The sequence below is a fragment of the Aegilops tauschii genome, chromosome 5, assembly GCF_002575655.3.
Source record: "Aegilops tauschii subsp. strangulata cultivar AL8/78 chromosome 5, Aet v6.0, whole genome shotgun sequence".
Lineage (NCBI taxonomy): Eukaryota > Viridiplantae > Streptophyta > Magnoliopsida > Poales > Poaceae > Aegilops > Aegilops tauschii.
This window is the reverse complement of record NC_053039.3, coordinates 13612338-13631414: the sequence shown is the minus strand read 5'-3', so window position 1 is coordinate 13631414 and position 19077 is coordinate 13612338. Positions and strand designations below refer to the sequence as shown.

Below are 19077 nucleotides of genomic sequence, written 5' to 3'. Positions count from 1 at the left end.
GAAAAAGGCCCCTAGATGGGATCTCACGGGTACAGAAGGTTGCGGCGGTGGAAAAGTGGTTTCGTGGCTCCCCTGGAAGGTTTTGGGGTATTTGAGAATATATAGGCGGAAGAAATAGGTTGGTGGAGTCACGAGGGGCCCACAAGGGTGGGGGCGCGCCCTACCTCCCTGGGCGCGCCCTCCGACCTTGTGGCCGCCTCGTGGCTTTCCTAACGTGCAGTCCAAGCCCTCTGGATGTCTTCTGGTCCAAGAAAAATCATCGCGAAAGATTCATTCCGTTTGGACTCCGTTCGGTATTCCTTTTCTGCGAAACTCTAAAACAAAGAAAAAACAAAAACTGGCACTGGGCTCTAGGTTAATAGGTTAGTCCAAAAAACATATAAAATAGCATATTAATGCATACAAAACATCCAAAATAGATAATATAATAGCATGGAACAATAAAAATTATAAATACGTTCGAGACGTATCACCCAATGCCTCGCACACACGCGCGTACGTGTACGAGAGAGAAGCGCAAAACCTCCGCGCATCGCTCGGCCCCGACCACCCACCGTAACCGGGAACTCCCCAAAATTTTCCTCGCCCTCGCTTCTACCACGATTTTTTCCGTCATGGACAGCCCAAAGAATGTCATGCAGCTGCGTCCCGGGCCCGCCCAGGACGAAAAGCCCATTTTCTGTCATAGAAGTCGGAGCCCACCACATCTATGATGATACGTGGTTTTGTCACAATTATCGTCATAGAAGTGTCATAAGCATGACATATTTTTTTTGTTCGGCCCATAATGTCATGGGTTGTCTTTTTTGTAGTGTTGGTAGAACACCAGTAGGAGCACACTACTCTTCCCCATTCACGGGAAGGACATGTAGCTCAACTAAAGAAAACCACACATAAAAGCAGGAGTAGGGTATTATGCAACCATGCGACCCGAACCTGGGTAAATCACCATGTCCTTTCGGCATTTTCTGTGGTGATAGATCCTCACCTTGCACCCTACCGCCAATTCAGCAAAGGACGTCCACAGTCCACAGTGTCTCGCGTGTGTTCTGCACACACGCGGCAACAACCTTATTGAAAGATCATGCAAATTGTGAATGTTGGAGGAAGGACGGGACGTTGTCTTTTGGTGGAAAAGAAGCTCTCATAAAGGCGGTGTCTCAGGCTATCCCGACGTATGCGATGAGTGTGTTAAAACTCCCAAAAAATATGTAAGGGAATCACTGACACAGTTTCGCATTACTGGTGGGGTGATGGTGAGAACCAACGCAAGATGCATTGGTTTGTGTGGTGGAAAATGTGTGTGCCTAAGGAGAAAGGCGGTACGGGATTATGAGATATACACAGTTTTAGTTTAGCTATGTTGGCAAGACAATGCTGGAGACTTATTGAAAACCATGGATCGTTATGTGCAAGAGTATTGAGAGCTAAGTATTACCCCTCATGAGATATATTAAATTATGAATTGAAGAAGGGGTCATCCTATGTTTGGCAAAGTATTTGGGCTTGGTGTCCAAACTTATAAGAAGGGATGTATATGGAGAGTGGGTGATGGGACAAAAATTCATATTTGGAATGATTGTTGGATACCAAATGGCTCTTCAAGGAGGATCATCACCGCCAGAGGTAATAGAGTGTTGACGACGGTTAATGAGCTCATTGATTTGGCCACAGAGAGTGGGATGAGACTTTAATTAGAGACAACTTCTCCTCGATGATGCTGACTGTATACTCCAAATTCTCATCCATCATCAATAACTGAGGATTATATGGCTTGGAACCTCACTAAAAACGGTATTTTTAGTGTCAGGTTGGCTTATTACAAGCAATGGAAAGATTGTTATTTGACAAAGATCAGAACTCTACGGGAGAAGGCTCTTCACCGCACTCTGTTTGGTAGAAGGCTTGGAGAGTGCGGCTTCCTGGCAAGGTGAAATTTTTCTTATGATGTTTCTTGCACAACGCGATTCCTTGCTTATGTGTTTTAGAAAATCGCCATATTGGTAATACATCCCAATGTCTGATCTGTAAAAGTGGAGCAAAAGATATTGCGCATGCATTATTCAAGTGTGAGAGGGCAAGATCGGTCTGGGAAGGTCTTGTTCTTAGGAAGCCTATCGATGAGTCTACTAATATTGATAGATCAGGTGCTACTATTATTGAATACCTCCTATGTGACCCAGTAGTAGTCCAAAGTCCATAAATGGAACAGGTACAATTTTCAGAGATCGTAGCGAGCACCTGCTGGTATCTATGGTGACAGAGGCACTACATAGTCCGATCGGAGTATGTTCTTTCTTCGTTGAGAGCGGCCCCAACAATTCAGGCGTTGTCACTGAACTTTGTTCGTGCGGCCGGTTCGCCTCATCCACCCCTCACCAAATCAGTGGAGGAAAGGCCTAGTCGGACAGACAATCGTCAATGTCGATGCTTTCTTTTTCAGATACAGATTTTTCATGATCTTGTGGCCCGGTGATTCATGATCATCCGGGGGCCTACTTAGCAGCATCAACCGAAAAATTATCTCATGTTCCTCACGTCACTTTGGCCATGGCCACAACTTTGTATGAAGGGTTGAAGCTTGCTACTTGGATGGGATGCAACAATCGTTTAGTTCTAATGGACAATACCACAGTGGTTCAGCCTCTTAATCAGGATGGAAGTTATTCTATGGTGGCAGACCCTATATTGGATGATTGTCGTCGCGAGTTATGTGAGTTTGGGAAGGCTTGTATTGATTATTGTAATAGGGAGTCGGATGTAGTAGCGCATGTGCTTAAATGGGTGCGTGAAAACCAGCCCTCTGTTTGGTTTGAGTCACCCCCGGATTTTACCGTTAATTTCTTAAAGGATTTTTTTGGGGTTCTTAACGGATGATGTAATAGTGATTTGAGTATTAATAAAGCTAACCATGATGGCCTTTCCCTAAAAAACCTCCAGAAAATATTTGTATTCATGTGGACATTTTTTTAAAGTAAAGTTTACTGTTTGCCTAAAAAAACTTCGGAATCTATAACTCCCGAATGACCAGATTTTAAGCTTTTGGGCCGAACGCTACGATGGCCGTCGGATGAAGTCACACACATCTTGAAGCAATTATGGTGCCGCGTCATTTTCCTCAGGCCTTCGGCGCAACCACGCCATCGGCCGAACGAATCCATCTCTTCCCACTACACCCCCGCTCCGAGCGGAATCGTTGGGTCGTTTCTGCCTTGGGGAACAATTTGTTCGGCAATAATATTACATCAACGTAACCTGTTACGTGATCCTACGTAACTTTCCCTTTAATTCTCTCCTCCCCCTAATTTTCATGGGTGTGGGCCCCCCTCCCTTCCCTATTCCAATTTGCCAAATCAGCAGCACTACGTAAACCTTAGATAGCTTTGTGTGGACGTAGCATTCCTCATTTCTTCGGTATGGAAAGGGCTTCTACCGAATGTTCGGGCCTTATCAGGTTCCAATCTTTTTCAAGAAAACCACGGTCCGCCCCGCAGAGATCACGATCGTCCATCCAAACAGCACCGAACGCCTCACACCGTCCCACGTCACTGATCCGGGACAACCACGCCTCCACCAATCAGCAGTCACATCTCTCCCTGTATAAATCCTTCAGCTCCGCTCCTCCTTTCCCAGCATCTCGTTCCAAATCTCCCACCTTTCCCCTCCAAACCAACCAGCACCGGCGGCTTCCCCTTTCCCCACTCAAGAAGCAGCGATGGCCCCCAAGGCGGCGGAGAAGAAGCCGGCGGCGAAGAAGCCCGCGGAGGAGGAGACCACGACTGAGAAGGCCGACAAGGCTCCGGCCGGGAAGAAGCCCAAGGCCGAGAAGCGGCTGCCGGCGGCGGGCAAGAGCAAGACCTCCGGCAAGGAGGGCGGCGGCGACAAGAAGTCCAAGAAGAAGAGCAAGAAGAGCGTGGAGACGTACAAGATCTACATCTTCAAGGTGCTGAAGCAGGTGCACCCCGACATCGGTATCTCCTCCAAGGCCATGTCCATCATGAACTCCTTCATCAACGACATCTTCGAGAAGCTCGCCGGCGAGTCCGCCAAGCTCGCCCGCTACAACAAGAAGCCCACCATCACCTCCCGGGAGATCCAGACCTCCGTACGCCTCGTCCTCCCCGGCGAGCTCGCCAAGCACGCCGTCTCCGAGGGCACCAAGGCCGTCACCAAGTTCACCTCCTCTTAGATTGTACATCTAGTAGCAACTGTAGATGGTTCTGTTTACTTGGTGCCTGTCTGACTCTGGTTATCTGAAAGTAGAAGTGGTGTTAGTGCTGGCTCGATGGGAATTGCCGAATGATTGCCAATACTCTGTTGGTTCGTTGCCTGCAACAACTGGACCTGTGCTTCTTTTCTTTTGGTAAACTGACATATCAAAGGTAGTGATCCATTTCAGCTATGATTGCTAATCTCTGCCATGTGGTTATAAGTTATTGACGATGCGCTGACAGTAAGTTACGTTTCGTAGTAGTTTGCATTGCTTAACCAGCAGTACCAGTCAATTGTTTAGGCTGGAGCAGCTTGGTCCTGCCACTGTTGATGGTGTTACTCTGAAAATGTGAGAAAAATAGACTAGTTGTCCATTTCTTGCCGGAAGGCGTTCAAATAAGATGATGTGCCAGAGGCATGCTACTATATTGCCTTGCTGTAAACAAGATGGTGTTAACTGTATTGTCTTTTATGTGCATTTGGTGTATTATCTTCTGATCTGCTGGTGTCATGTACACAAAGAAGGTGAACTATCTTCACTTAAATCCAAGGACTGATAACTTTTGTGACTTGCCAGTTGCCACGGTGGTAGTATATTAAGTGTTGGATTTGTGATAGCTGTGGCAACCTGAATCTGCGCGCATCGTGTACTGTGGTAGCACCGAAACAACAATTGTAATAACACAGTGGTATTTTGGTCAGCATTTTTTATTATTATTGACTAATATCTTTTATCTTGGGTTTGGGTTGGCAGGATAAACAAGGTAGAGAGTTCAAATATATGACTCATTCTATTAATTAAGTAGGTGGTGTGCCACAAGAAGCAAAAGATGAGCTATGCAGGCTACAAATAAGTGCAACGAGAGGGTGAACTTCTACAGCTTCTGGAGCTACCTGTTCTCATCCTGCTCTTCAGACACCGCAGCAATTCAGAGATTGTTGAACTTTATGACTAGCTGGTAAGCGCTTCCAAAATCCTATAATTGAAATTAGATTCTGGTGATAGGTTGCATCCTGCAGGCTGCAATTAATTTGAAACAACAACTTGGATATGTGTTGATTATCTGTCCGTCTGTCGTTTTTGTCCTCTCGATAGTTCCTGAGTCGATCAAATTGTATGTATAGAAGAACAAACTGATCAAGACCTGTGATTCATTGGCCGTCTCTAAAATTTCAGGAGAGATGGTATGTGCTATTATAAAACATCAAGAAATGCAAATTAAATGTGAGATGTTCTATTGGTAACACCAGTTTGTTAACACCTCGACGTCGTTATCCAATGGTCACACGGTCACCGTGAGTCTCTAAATCATTAGTTAACAGAAGTACTCGGATGGCTACTTATAAGATATAATATAGTTATGCAACTCAACTAAATTTGTAAGAATTAAAAAAGAATCAGCAAAAAGGTAAACTAGTTTTTCAGCATTCCAGAGCATTGCAAGCATTGTTCAGAAGAGGTAACCATCTGCACAAGAATCTAGTTTAACATCAAATACTGATGAAAAGGAGTTGAACTAGTACATCTAGAAGAAAAACTGCATCACATACTAGGATCCTAATCCCTTGTATAGACATTCAGATTATGAATGTGTGACCATTGTCAACCAACCGGCACCTTAACACAGCCGTAGAGCAGTCTAGGTGGAGGAACATGCATGTAAAGTTATGCACATGGTCTTTCCGTGCATAAGATCCCCACAAAAAAGAAAATTAAATCAAGGAAACAAAGAGTAAGTAAGTTTATGGCACAACAGACAAGTCAACTATATAAAATTATAAATCATCATCTTCAGCTGCCGTGACAGAAGATGCCAAAGGATCTTAGCCTGGCAGTGAATAATTAATCAACATCAACACTGATATGCCTTGAAAATTATTTCAGTTAATTTGTTGCAGAATCCAAAAATTGATATTGGTGCATTGTTGTAGAGACTAAAGATTCAGCTAACGCTAAACCAAATTCTCCACATTCCTGAGAGGCTGTGGCATTGCTCAGTAGAGGTAATCATTTGCCAAAAAAAAGGTGTAAGGTTTACCAGAGAGCTGCCTTCGCTTTTGGCGTTCCTTCGTAGATCTACGGGCAATGCTATTAGATACTGAAAATATCGTCATGTTGCTAGCAACTGAATTTGTGACACTAAATATTATTTGGCAAGAATAGGAGGTGAAATCATATTCTTAGTTGTGCTATGATCGACCTAACTGGTGCCTAGGCAACGAAACAAATTAGAATCCAGCAGCTAACCCACCCTAGTTGTTGATTCGAAAGCAGTTTCCTGGAGGGGAGTGTCTCACGCTCCCAGGTCCCAGCAACCTACAGCTGCTAGAAAAGAAATCATGGCACAGTTAAGAGAGTCCTGAAACGAAGATGCATTAAACTACGCCTGGTTGCCACAGCAGTCATCATCATCAGTTCACGGCATCCCTTCCCTGCCGGGTTGCATTCCCAAAACAAGTTTCGAGTTCAGATAAAAAAAAAGCAAAATTTACACCACTAACAGCAGCAGCAGCAGCTTCAGTGTTGTCGCTCAACGACATACATCCCTGGGCGGTGTTTGCACTAGATCACTATTAGTAGGAAGATCGTCGCAGTCTGCTCTCTCGATGCTATCTCCTCTCGCTCAGTTTTCTTTTCTTCTTGCTTTTCACGGTTTCTCCATGGCGCCTGCATCATACGCAAACACGCCGTAACTGCATTAGTAGTGACAGAACCTCAAGAAACTATCGGCATGAGCTAAATTGGACTGTACTGCATCAGCCAAACCGACCGAATACTCAAAAGGACTCACCCATCCTGCCTCTGCTTTCGTTCTCTCTTGACGCTATTTGGCTTTGGCTCATCTTTGCCGTGCCGCCTGAGCACCTCAGAGTCACCACTGCCGCCGCCGGCATCCGCGACACAGTCCCTCGACAGCGCAAGTCTATCAAGAACCGATGCATCGACCGAGGTTTCTTCTAACCGTGCCTTGAAATCCTCCAGCAAAACAACACCGTCGGCGAGGTGGGGGCGGCCGGCCGTCTCCGCCCGCTTCACGGCCAGCATCTTCAGGCTGATGAGGAGATCCTGCACAACACCACCGTGGCGCCATTAACACCAGTCGTTAGGAAGAGAAGCTAAGAGAGAATAAGAAGAGGAGGGGCGTCACGGACGAGCTCTGGCTCGGAGAGGGCCGCGAGCCACCGCGACTCCTCGGTCTTGGCGCTGCTCTCCGCAGCCTCCGTAGGTGGGGGTTTCGCCGGCGGCGGGAGGCGCCATCAAGGAGTGGGGAGAAGATGGGGGTGATGTTTTTTTTTCGTTTTTGCTTTTTTTGGGAGATAATTATTTTTTACCTTTTTAGGGTAAAGCCAATTTTATTAATCAAAAATCATTTTTTTAGGGGATCAAAGACCATAATTAGTGGGATACAATTCGGGCCGAGGTAAAGAAAGAGAACCTCACTAGTAAACTATGTGCGTCGAAATTAACAACACGACATTCGAAAGTAAAATTACAATTAAAAGAAGCTGCTCTGCTTTGATCTCACTGATGATGGCACTAACTCTACCCTAGCTACCTTGCCTAATATCTCCCGCAACTTGTTTAGAATCAGATGTTATGATAAAATTGTGTAGATGAAGGTCTCTTGCTAATGATAGAGCTTCACGGCAAGCCAGCCGTTGGGCCATGAACACCTCCAATAACTAGTGCCGAGCTGCGTAGATAGTTGTCGTTGTTGTCCCGGCAAACAGCCACCGCCGATTCTCCCATACATGGCTGAATAGTCGCGTCAAGGTGGATTTTTGCAAAGTACGGAGGGGGCCCCTTGGGGCGATGAGCACCCATATTTGCAGTAGCAATGCCCACCACAGCAGCTAACGGCTTCTTCTCATGAATAATTTGGACATCAATGAATCTTGTGACAAAAGAATGCAATGCAGCCCGTCTTTGAAAGATGCTTTCGTGAATGGCCTTTCAACGTGACGATCAAATGGCCCAGAGAGTAACTTCCATCTTTACGAGCGGCCCATGTGATAATGATTCGAGTAGAGAGAAGAGACATTGCCGGCGCCAGTGTGGGATGATGGTTTGTGAGAGATGGTGGTTGGCGGTCTTGCCGGCGCCAGTGCGGGATGATATGCGACCGAGGTGGTAAGGGAGCTTGGGTGAAGACCCCATCTCGACCTTTGTGCCATGACCAACAATGGTTGTGGTTGTGGTCGTCCTTAACCTTCCTTTAGGCATCGGTGTTATGCTGTCGCACACCTCCTGCAGGGACCCGACCATCATGGCCTCCCTCTTCAAGGGAAACCCTTGATCTTGTGATCGGACGATTGTGGCACTCGGGTGTGTCATTTTCCCTCTCAGGGGCTTCGTCTTGGAGCTCACGACAAGCAGGACCGATGGTTAGCGGTGGTGGTGTCCAGGCTTTTGTGGCAAGATTGAAGGTGGTTGCAAGTGGCTAAGTTTTTGTGCAGATTTTCATTCACCTTCACGCGTCCGCTACAATGTGGGTTATCTCGACAATCACCTATGGAGTAATTTGTTCAGATATGATGGTTTTCAGCCGGTTTTCAATCTGTTTTTCGCCCAGTTTTTCTAGTTGAAATCCGTTGCTGTCAGAGGCAAACCTCCGAAATCATGACGTGCTTCAAGTTCTCATCTCCAATCTACCAGGACGCCCCATCAATGACAACAGAAGCAAGTTTCTTTAAAAGAAAAACAGATGGCAATGGAAAACCAGTGTTTTGAGAATAGCAAACAAAGATGAAAGCAAGTTTCTCAGAAGCATGCTTTCTGCAACAAGTAAACTAACACAATAACGGCAAAGATGATGCGCCAAAAACTAGTATTACACATCCAAAAGGTTCAGGGCCGAATCAGGTACATATCCACAAGGACCAAAATTGGAGCAAGTTTGGGGGTACATATCCGTTCCGTTCACATAAAACATGCGCGGCATTCATTATTGCTCAATCCTAAGAGCTTCAACCAGAGTTCATTCCGGAGGTTAAACACACCCATTTTCACAAAAACTCGTGCAGATCCCATCTAGTAGGGCTCCACCGGTGCACGGAACTTGAGGCCAGCGTACACCGCGGCATCGCCCAGCTCCTCCTCGATCCTCAGAAGCTGTTCAATTTGAAAAAATAGCCGTTAGTTTGGCTTCGCAGAAAATGAATACTGTCAAGATCAGACACAAATGAGACACAGCAAATGAGAAATGAACACACAGCACTTAATAAACGAATAACACATGAGGATCACATAAATTTCTTTTGTTTGATTGCAAGGTACTGTTGGCCAACATAATATCAGGAGATTGCTTCAACAGAACAAGAATAAACAGGGAGAGCTACTTGCCTGGTTGTACTTGGCAAGACGCTCTGAGCGGCACGGAGCCCCGGTCTTAATCTGACCCTGTTGCACATAAACAAACACTGGTCAGTTACACCCAGAAGGTTTATGAGCATTGCGACCAGTCTCATTAAAATTGCCCCGACAAATGCTAACTATGCAGATTATAAAACCATACCGTGGACAGACCAACAGCCAAATCAGCAATGAATGTGTCCTCGGTCTCACCACTGCAGACAGCAAATGTAAATAAGCATACAGATGGTAACAAGAGAAACAAAGGGGAAAACTCGCACAACAAGGAAGTATCTCCTATCATGTACCTCCTGTGACTGGTCATCACACCCCAGCCGGCATGTTTTGACATCTTCACGGCCTCGATACTCTCAGTGACGGATCCAATTTGGTTAACCTATTACGTGCAAAGGATGAACAGTCAGAATGTGCAGGACATCACTCTATACTCGTCACAGGAAAATAACGAGTAAGAACCAACTTCTGGTTTAACAGAATAATACCTTGAGCAGAAGAGCATTGCATGACTTCTCCTGGATTGCCTTTGCAACTCTCTGCACAACAAAATGATATAAGCAATTGCAGTGGTCCAACAAAATGAAAGTGACCACCTACTCGACAGAGCAAATCACTCACAGTTGGGTTGGTGACTAGAAGGTCATCACCAACAATCTGAACTTCCACTCCACATTCTTCAGTCATCTTAGCATAGTGCACCCAGTCATCCTGGTCAAATGGGTCCTCAATCGACACAATGGGGTACTCGCTCACGAATGACTTGTATACGTTCTTCAGGCTATCTCCAGATATCTTCTGGGAACCATCGTTGTTCTACAACAAGAGAAGGGGATGTTAAAAATGCTCATGAAAGGAGAACAAATTGTTACCACAAAATAAACAATGGGGCTGCTTACCTCTTCCTTGAAGTTGAGGTCATAGGTTTTGTCCTTGTCATTGTAGAACTCTGAAGCAGCAACATCCATTCCAATGACAACCTAGAATTTCCCATAGCAACAAAGCTAATTTAGCTTCAAACTAAAACTTGAGAGAGAAGTGCACAAGAACAGATCAATTCAAGCAGACAAACCTTGCCGGTGTATCCAGCCTTTTCAATTGCAGTCTTCAAGAGCTCAAGGCCCTCCTTGTTCTCCTAAAATACCAGAAAACAAAACAAACTCAATTCCCACCCTACATTGACTCTCAATTTTGTAGTAAAACAGTAGTTCTATACATTAAAACATAACAGTCAACGGCTGCTGTCAAAACACAAAGGCATGCCAAAGCAAGGAACTGCAGTTCATAACCTAAGAAAACAAGGAAAATACCTGAATGTTAGGAGCAAAACCACCTTCATCTCCGACATTGGTGGCATCCTGCCCGTACTTCTTCTTGATAACAGACTGTTACAGAAAATGACAGTTTCGGTGAATTTATGTTTTACAAGATGATAGGGACAAAAAAAAACTAAGAATAAAGTATTACCTTCAAGTTGTGGTACACTTCAACGCCCATCTTCATTGCCTCCTTGAATGAGGTAGCTCCAGTAGGAAGGATCATGAACTCCTGCAGATATGCAAGTATAGGCATAAATAACACATGTGCGGAAACAACATGACAGCACATGTGGAAATCTTAGTTCAGAGCATTGCCTGCATAGCAAGCTTGTTTCCAGCATGGGATCCACCATTGATGACATTGAACGCAGGAACGGGCAAAACCAATTGCTTGTTGCCAGCAAGGTTGGCAATGTGCTGCAGTGAAGAATATCTCATGTTAGAAAACAGGATAGCTAAAAGCAAACACATGAAGAATGATCAGAGGGGATTAATATGCTGCATACCTGGTACAGTGGAATCTTCTTGACGCTGGCTCCAGCTTTGCAAACAGCTAGTGATACAGCCAGGATTGCATTAGCACCAAGCTGAATTCACAAAAGAAATCAGACTGTTAGAAGGGAATCTACAAATGGAAATAAGTACTTGCTACTAGACCTCTAAAAGTAAAAGTCATCATGGGTTATATGTTATACCTTTTGCTTGCACCAACCCCACTCATTCTTGGTTCCATCAAGCTGCTGAACCATAAAGTTGTCGAGCTCAGTTTGAGCGGTAGGGTCCTGTAGAAGGAAAAAGAGCAATGGCCAATGAGTAAATTATGCATTCTCAAATCTCATGAAAGAGAAAGGGGGGCAGAGACAATACTAACCTTGCCGACCAAAGCGGGTGCAATAATGGAGTTCACATTGTTAACAGCCTGTGACAGAACAGCAAAAACATGTAAATATCACAAGAACTAAATTATGCATGCAAATGGTAATATAATGTCAACTGCAGTAGAAACCACCATTAGATGCAGTTATTCTAGTGAAACATCATGCCATAAATGCAGTTATTCTACAGTCCACTAAATGATCCCCCGCTGTTCATTTTATGGTGGTCTTCAGCAAGTTGGTTTATTAGCAAGGAAAAATATACGACGTGAGATTTATAACCCCCCCCCCCCCCCAAAAAAAATCCAGTCAGCAGCATCAATGTATCCAAAAAATGCCATGCAGAGACAGGGAACACAATAAAACATATTTTAGTTCACATTATAACATTATTACGATTTTTTTTTATAAAACCTGGCACAGAGTAGAATAGTAAGTCATACAGCCGCAGGGAACATTGCTTGGATGAAAGCAGCATGTTAAAATAAGTTTGGTCATATTAAATAGCCAAGAATTATGGCATAGATTTACAATATGTGAGTATAAGCAGCAGCCACACTAAATCACCAAGAACCGCAACATAGATTTGCAGACTGTGAAGATAAAATTCGGTCAAACGAATGTAAACCTTGGAAACACCCTTGCCCAAGTAGTCAGATCCACCGTCCCTCAGCTCCAAAGCTTCATAGACACCTACATAAGAGGGATGATTCAGACAAGATTAGCTTCAGTCAACAATGATGACAGGAGCATTGTGTACATTCACTAGACAGGAACCAAGGCAAAAAGTTGATTAATAAGGCTGAAAGGAAAACAGTGGTGATGTAATAACAATAATGACCCACCAGTTGATGCACCGCTGGGAACGGCGGCCCTGGCGAAGGTTCCATCTGAGCAGCACACATCAACCTGATGCACACAACAACAGTGAAGTCAGCAACTTCATCTTACATTTCCGTCACAGCAAACAACAAAATCAGAGCATCACTAGGACGCCAAACCACAAGGATTATAAGATTAGCTACATAGACACTAAGCAGGCTGCCATTGGCAGCCAGGTGGACGGCGATAATCGGGCTTTTCCGACTAGCTTTTGCCTTTGAGCAAACACAAACTGAGCATGAGCATGACAAACCAACCGATCCGTGGATAAAACCAAAAATAGATGACAAGCAGGCTAACATGAAAATTGCACGCGCCATGGCATCTGACTGAACAAACCACCTCGCGCCGAATCTAGCATAACCCAACCCGCCCAACTCAAAAAACATCCTGCTGGCTCAGGCTCACCCACCTACCCAAAACCCCTCGACTCTGACCGAAAGGGTCCGTCAGAAACCCTACGCCCTGCTGCGCAGAAACCCCAGCCCACGCCCCGCGGGCGAACCGGACCAGATCGGACGCGCAATCGAAAAAGCCGAGCCGCTGCTACGAACGCACGCACGCACGAACGATCGCGGCACCCCTTACCGCTAGCAGATCGAGTCGAACCGGACCACAACGCACAGATCAGGGAGACGGACGGGGGATGGGCGCGCGCGTGCGTACCTCGACGGTGGGGTTGCCGCGGCTGTCGAAGATCTGGCGGGCCTTCACGGACTGGATCGTCGCCGCCATGGCTGGTCTCGCGTGGCTTGGAGAGGAAGCCGAGATCGAATCGAATCGAATCGGACCAGATGGAGCGGAGAGCGAGAGGGGTGCGGGTTCGCTGTACGGGTGGGCGGACCGGAGGGGCGGCCCCTGCTTTCTTATAGCGACGATGCAGATGCAAACGGGGGCGCCGCTGGTTCGCCTATTGTTTTTGACGAGCACACGGGACGCCGCGTCTCTCTGCGGGTGGGGCCGGCGGGCGGGCGGTCCTCCCGGGGGCCCGCGTGTAAGGGGCGCCACGCGGGCGGCCGCGCACGGAGATGGAACAACTGGCGAATATGCCGTGGGATTCGCAGAGCGGTCTGGGAGCGCCCCAGGTGGGGCTAGGCTGATGGGGACACGTGTCGTCTGCCCATTGGGCCGATCCAGGTGACATCGGGTTAATCAGCAAGAGAACAATAAATGGCACAAGAGCAAGCCAACTTGAACTTTTGTTTTGTTTACCTTTTTATTATTATAATCTAATCAATCATCAGATCTGTCGTATTTATTTATTATACAGCCGTAAACATCGGGTAGTCCGCATCGTATATACCGGTACAAAATACAGTACAATTTTATTATTATTATTATTGTTATGACAGGGAGATTTACATCACATCACACGGCGACTGTTGCTCCCAGGCGGGAGCAGGCAGGAAGCAAAAGGCATCTCAGATTTCTATGCTGGCCTTGGAGCATTTCAGCGAAAGATACGGAGCTGCGTGCTAGGATTTTCTTCCCATCTTCACTTGTTGGCGAAAGCGACGCCCTTGTGGATGCTCTCGGCCAGCTCGCCCTTGGCCTTCTCCAGCCCGGCCCTGCACCACGGCGACAAGGCAACATTAAATTGGGCGACACAAGCAAATCATCCTTCCCTAGGCTATGTATGTATGTGCTCAGCTGCAGACCTCTCAAACTCGTTCAGCGGGCCGAGCGGCAGGACCTCCTCGACGCCGGACCGGCCCAGCCGCACCTTGGACGCGAAGAAGGGCAGCTCCGTCACCTTCAAGACACGCAATGAAGAACAAGATTTTGCGATTCAGAAAATGCTTGTCGGTCGGCTAGGAATGATTGCTTAGGGATGAGCTGAGAGAAAGAAATAATAACCTGAGAGGCTATGTAAGAGCACTCCACTATCCCGGCGTCCCCGCGCAGCCCTCTCAGGCAGGCGTCCGCGAATTTGGCTGCTGCGTAGGCCTGAAATTTAAAAAAAAGGGGAAGATTTAGTGTTGCTTCAGCCATCGTCGGAGCATACAAACCAGGTTGACTGATGGGGATGTAAGTTGGGGGAGACAAACCATGGAAAGGGTTGCTGATCCTGCTCCTGCCTTCGCCTGAAATGAATTTGGATTGTCAGAAAGGAACTTCATCGCATTAATACAACAGTGGTCAAGGTTCCTCTACAACACAACACTGGTCAAACACTGGCCGGCCGGCCAGCCAACAGCTTAGGAAAATTCTATTGACTGTCAGGCAGCCACCAAACCAGAACATGTGTCCGCAGCTAGCACTAGAAATTAGTATAGCCCCCTATGCGGGTAAAAGTATTGTGTACAAGAAGGTTTCTGCTCAACTTAACAGTTAACATGCACCTGATAATTGACCTTTGTTGTCAACACTGTGAAGCTCTCGAATAAACTAATATATGCATCTTTGTCTATTATAGAACACAAGGAATTTGGTAATTTCACATATCCATCTCACATCTACTGAGGTCTAACTCTCATGTTCTCAAAACATAGCTCGTCAGATCTTATTCAGCTTTGTTAACTATAAGCTGAAGAACTGCAAACCAGTATGCCGGACTCTGAAGACAAATGAAATGAGAGATATCTGAAGAATGTTTGAGCTGCACTGTTACTACACGAGGGACGCTATCAATTGAGTTTGTCATGTTTGAACAACGTCTCGATCCAAGCTTTCAGCAACATAAAGGAGAGGACCAAGTCTGTAAAGGCATTGAGATGGAATTTCAGTCCTCCCTAACTTATCTCCACCTTCTTTCTTTCTCCTTGCTTCTTTGCCAATCTATTGCAGATCCTCAGTTCTGCTGTGAGTTCAGATTAATGATGTGTTTAATTTGTAAGAACATTCTAGCTCTTGCGATCGGACACAATACAGTATTCATAGCTAATACAAAACTATTACTTCGTCACTAAGCCACTGTTCAGAGAAAGCAATTGCAAAAGAAACTTTTAAATTGACTTTTATTCCCTCCACTGTGCGTACAAGATATGGCATTAGATGGTAAGGGAAACCATACCTCAACTACTTCTGTCCCACCATTCTGTATGCGAGAAGTGAGATAACTAATTTCTTCTGAGGTAAACGAACAGGGAGGATTCACCTATGAAAACAACAAAGTTCAATGAAGGAAAACGTAAAAATGAACAGAGTAACTACTAGTTACATCAGATGGAAACAATTTTTCAGCTGCATATATGGTTCAAAATTTGAAGCAGCTGCAGGTGCTAATAACCTGTGAAAGGAGTGGTAATATCGTAACTCCTGCATGCCCACCAACAACAGGAACATTGACATCTCTGGGGTCAAGTCCAAGAACCTCTCCCTGTAGACAGAGAATGACAGGAATAGGAATTTGAGAACCTGTCCATATAGAAACTACCAATATAATTGGGCACTATGGCAAACAATTTTGAAGTACATACCACAAAGGTATTGGCTCTCACTACATCAAGTGTTGTCACCCCCAATAGACGCTTAGGATCATATGTTCCAGCTTTTTTAAATACTTCAGCAGCAATCGGAACGGTAGAATTTACAGGATTACTGATCACATTCACAATCGCATTTGGGCAGCATTTTGCAATTCCCTCGCAAAGAGTCCGAACAATCCCAGCATTGATGTTGAACAAATCATCCCTTGTCATCCCAGGTTTCCGAGGAATGCCAGCAGGAATGATCACAAGATCCATTCCAGTAAGAGCACTTTCCAATTGTGGCTGACCCAAGAAGCCACGCACCTGTATAAATTATACCTTAGCATAATTCCACCCAATGATCAGATAACCTTTAAGGTTCAAGAATCAAGCGATAATTGTATGCATAGGCTAGGGCGGACAAAGATATGTGGACAGCTATTAATAATGGGCCAATCAAATATCTGCCTCTTACATAAAATTCAAGTAGGTTATATTTTTTCCTTGCAACATTATTTATTGTTCTCAGATTTAATCCACAATTATTACTGAATGATCAGATACTTCATATATTCTTCGGAGACCTCTGCCACACTCCTGATGCAACATGACTTTAAGAACAATGCATGATGCCACTGGAAACTGGCTACTTGTTTGCTGAGTTATGGATTATAAGATTTTTAACACAGTAACAGCCAGCTGGCTAATGCTAATTTCCAAACCTCTACCATATGTACCTCGATTGATTTCTTTAATGGAAATCCGGGAAGAGATCCCTTTGCTATAAAAAAAACTATTGTACGAGCTAAAAGGGCAGTAGAGAAGACATACATTCCTTCAGTAATTCATTTCCTCTAAACATAACCTACACGGATCACATGGAGAGCAACTGTACTAGAGGTCTACCAACATGCAACTATAGTATCCTTTCAGAATCAATTTTCAGTGAGGAACTTCGCAAAAAGCCAAAAAAGGACATAAATACAGGGTTAAGGGGCATACCACAGCACCAGTGTTCATATGGCTAATGTCAGCTGTGACACCAGGTGTGTTGACAACATCATACAAATGGAGCACCGAAACAAGAGGGTTCATCTTCATAAGCAGCGAGAGCGGCTGGCCGATCCCACCAGATGCACCCAGGACTGCGACCTTGAACCCTGGTGCCGCACCTTTTGCACGGCAATTAGAGCCCTTCAAGATGGCCACCTCCTCCATCTTCAAAATAATAAAAGTGAAATTTAGTCTAGTAGAAGCCGATTCTGGAGTCGATGATACCTTTTATGTATTGGTCAACCACGACAGTTCCACAGGTTTAACTAAGTTTAAGAGCTAAATTTAGGAAGTTGTATGACAAAATCACTAGCTAAGAATAATTCAGATGATTCTGAATTTCCCCGACAGCTAGATATAGCAATACTGGCTAGTGCTTGTACTACTACTTTTCTAGTAATTGCTGCATCTGTAATAACAAATCCAATGGTCCTTGTTTCAGTATTTGTTGTACACAAGAACTGTGGTGGTGTCTATTATTAGGCTTCCCGAAGCAGCAACTTCAGACCCGAACCTTGCATAGACTCAACTCAGATTTAGACAAGGCTACTCGACAGTCGTTTCCTGGTCCATGGATCCCTAACTCCGAAGCATACAAGCCATGCGTCTTCGGCCGCACGAGGATCCTGGAAAGAACGGATGCGCCCAGGCTAAGCAGCTACACGCAGAAGCGCCTTGGGGAGGGACCACCGGATGCCACCACGGCCGGCGGCGAGAGCTAATCAGGGGAAGAACTAGCACTCCCCCTCTGGGTAGGAAGGATCTCGCTCCGACCAAATCTGAGCAGAGAGAGGAGCAAACAAGCAGAGGGAGGGAGGGGTGGTTGCGGGTTCGTGCCTGCGAGGTGGGCGGGCAGAGGTGGGAGGCGACCCTGGCCATCCGCCTCGCCGCCGCGGAGTCGGTGCCTTGCTCCATGGCCGCGCTGGCGTGGTTGCCGGAGACTCGGGAGGCGACGAGAGAAGAGAAGAGACTCTGGGGAGGACAGGGGAGGTGCTTGCGAGGGCGGGAGAAAAGGGGTAAAGCGGAGGGGCTGGATGCAAAAGTTGTCCGTCTGTTTGTTCGTTCAGGAATGCGTGCAAGTTTTGTTTTGCCTCCATCATGGTGTGGGTGGATAAAGATAACGTTGATGCCCATGCATACAAATTTCGAAAATATATTTATTTCGCAAGTATCATTACACCAGCTAAATGTCCGTGTGTTACCATGAAATAATAAAAAATAATTATTTTACCCATCAAATCGTAGTATTAAATGTTTGACAGTGATATTGCAAGTGTCTACAGTAAACTCATGAAAGGCCAGGAGTACGACTTATTTGATCCACCCCGCGAGGTAGCCCTAGCAGCCATGTACCACTAATGACATTCAGTAAATAATGCGTACAGGATTTCTCATCTCCCCTAGGCGAAAAACCCTAGGGTTTCGACCTCTTTCGGCGGCCACCGTCGGAATCTTTTATCTCCCGCTTCCTGTCGATCTGATCGGCGGTACTGGGTTTGGGACTGCTCCCTCTTCGTTGGCAGGTGATCTACCTGGCTGTTTTTCGTCAAGGAGGAGGCGGAGTCAACTGGAATAGATTGGATCGGGGGGATGGCGGACAACGCAAGATCGCAAAAGATGAAGGGAGAGGAAACTACAGATGAACTGCTTGCGAGGCTCACCCTGCAGGAAGAGGAGGAGGATGATTTCATCTGGGAGGAAGAACTGACGGACATGGCGGAACCGGCGAAGTGGCTCGCGATCGCAAGGGTCCATACACCAAAAACCTTCAGCCCTAATGCTTTGTATGGGGATATGAGGGCAGCATGGAACCCGGCTCGCCCGGTGGCGTGGAGGAAAATCCGTGATAATCTATTCACGGCACAGTTTGGATGTCTGGGGACTGGAACAAGGCAATGTTTGAAGGTCCATGGTTGTTCAGAGATCAGTCAGTGATCTTGGAGGAGTACGACGGGTTT

General features: G+C 45.9%; 3 protein-coding genes across 3 annotated transcripts; 1 reads left to right on the top strand and 2 right to left on the bottom strand.

Moving 5' to 3' along the window:
* Positions 1 to 3634: 3634 nt before the first annotated feature.
* On the top strand, positions 3635 to 4402 carry LOC109749012 (histone H2B.1-like). Its single transcript, XM_020308007.4, has one exon. The coding sequence runs from the start codon at positions 3716 to 3718 to the stop codon at positions 4187 to 4189; it is 474 nt and encodes a 157-aa protein (XP_020163596.1). The 5' UTR covers positions 3635 to 3715; the 3' UTR covers positions 4190 to 4402.
* Positions 4403 to 9012: 4610 nt separating this feature from the next.
* Positions 9013 to 13669, bottom strand: LOC109749007 (enolase). Its single transcript, XM_020308004.4, has 17 exons — positions 13323 to 13669; positions 12620 to 12683; positions 12403 to 12467; positions 11771 to 11818; positions 11595 to 11681; positions 11406 to 11486; positions 11215 to 11316; positions 11048 to 11128; positions 10891 to 10965; positions 10653 to 10715; positions 10480 to 10560; positions 10202 to 10396; positions 10069 to 10119; positions 9874 to 9962; positions 9729 to 9780; positions 9557 to 9613; positions 9013 to 9325 (listed from the first exon to the last, which is right to left on the bottom strand). The coding sequence occupies exons 1-17, from the start codon at positions 13389 to 13391 to the stop codon at positions 9245 to 9247; spliced, it is 1341 nt and encodes a 446-aa protein (XP_020163593.1). The 5' UTR covers positions 13392 to 13669; the 3' UTR covers positions 9013 to 9244.
* A 287-nt stretch (positions 13670 to 13956) lies between these two features.
* LOC109749008 (malate dehydrogenase, glyoxysomal) lies at positions 13957 to 18211 on the bottom strand. The gene is made up of 9 exons (XM_020308005.3): positions 17957 to 18211; positions 17069 to 17284; positions 16076 to 16390; positions 15886 to 15975; positions 15670 to 15753; positions 14705 to 14740; positions 14514 to 14603; positions 14315 to 14409; positions 13957 to 14224 (listed from the first exon to the last, which is right to left on the bottom strand). Exons 1-9 carry the CDS (start codon positions 18032 to 18034, stop codon positions 14152 to 14154), a joined length of 1077 nt encoding a protein of 358 aa, XP_020163594.1. The 5' UTR covers positions 18035 to 18211; the 3' UTR covers positions 13957 to 14151.
* Positions 18212 to 19077: the final 866 nt, after the last annotated feature.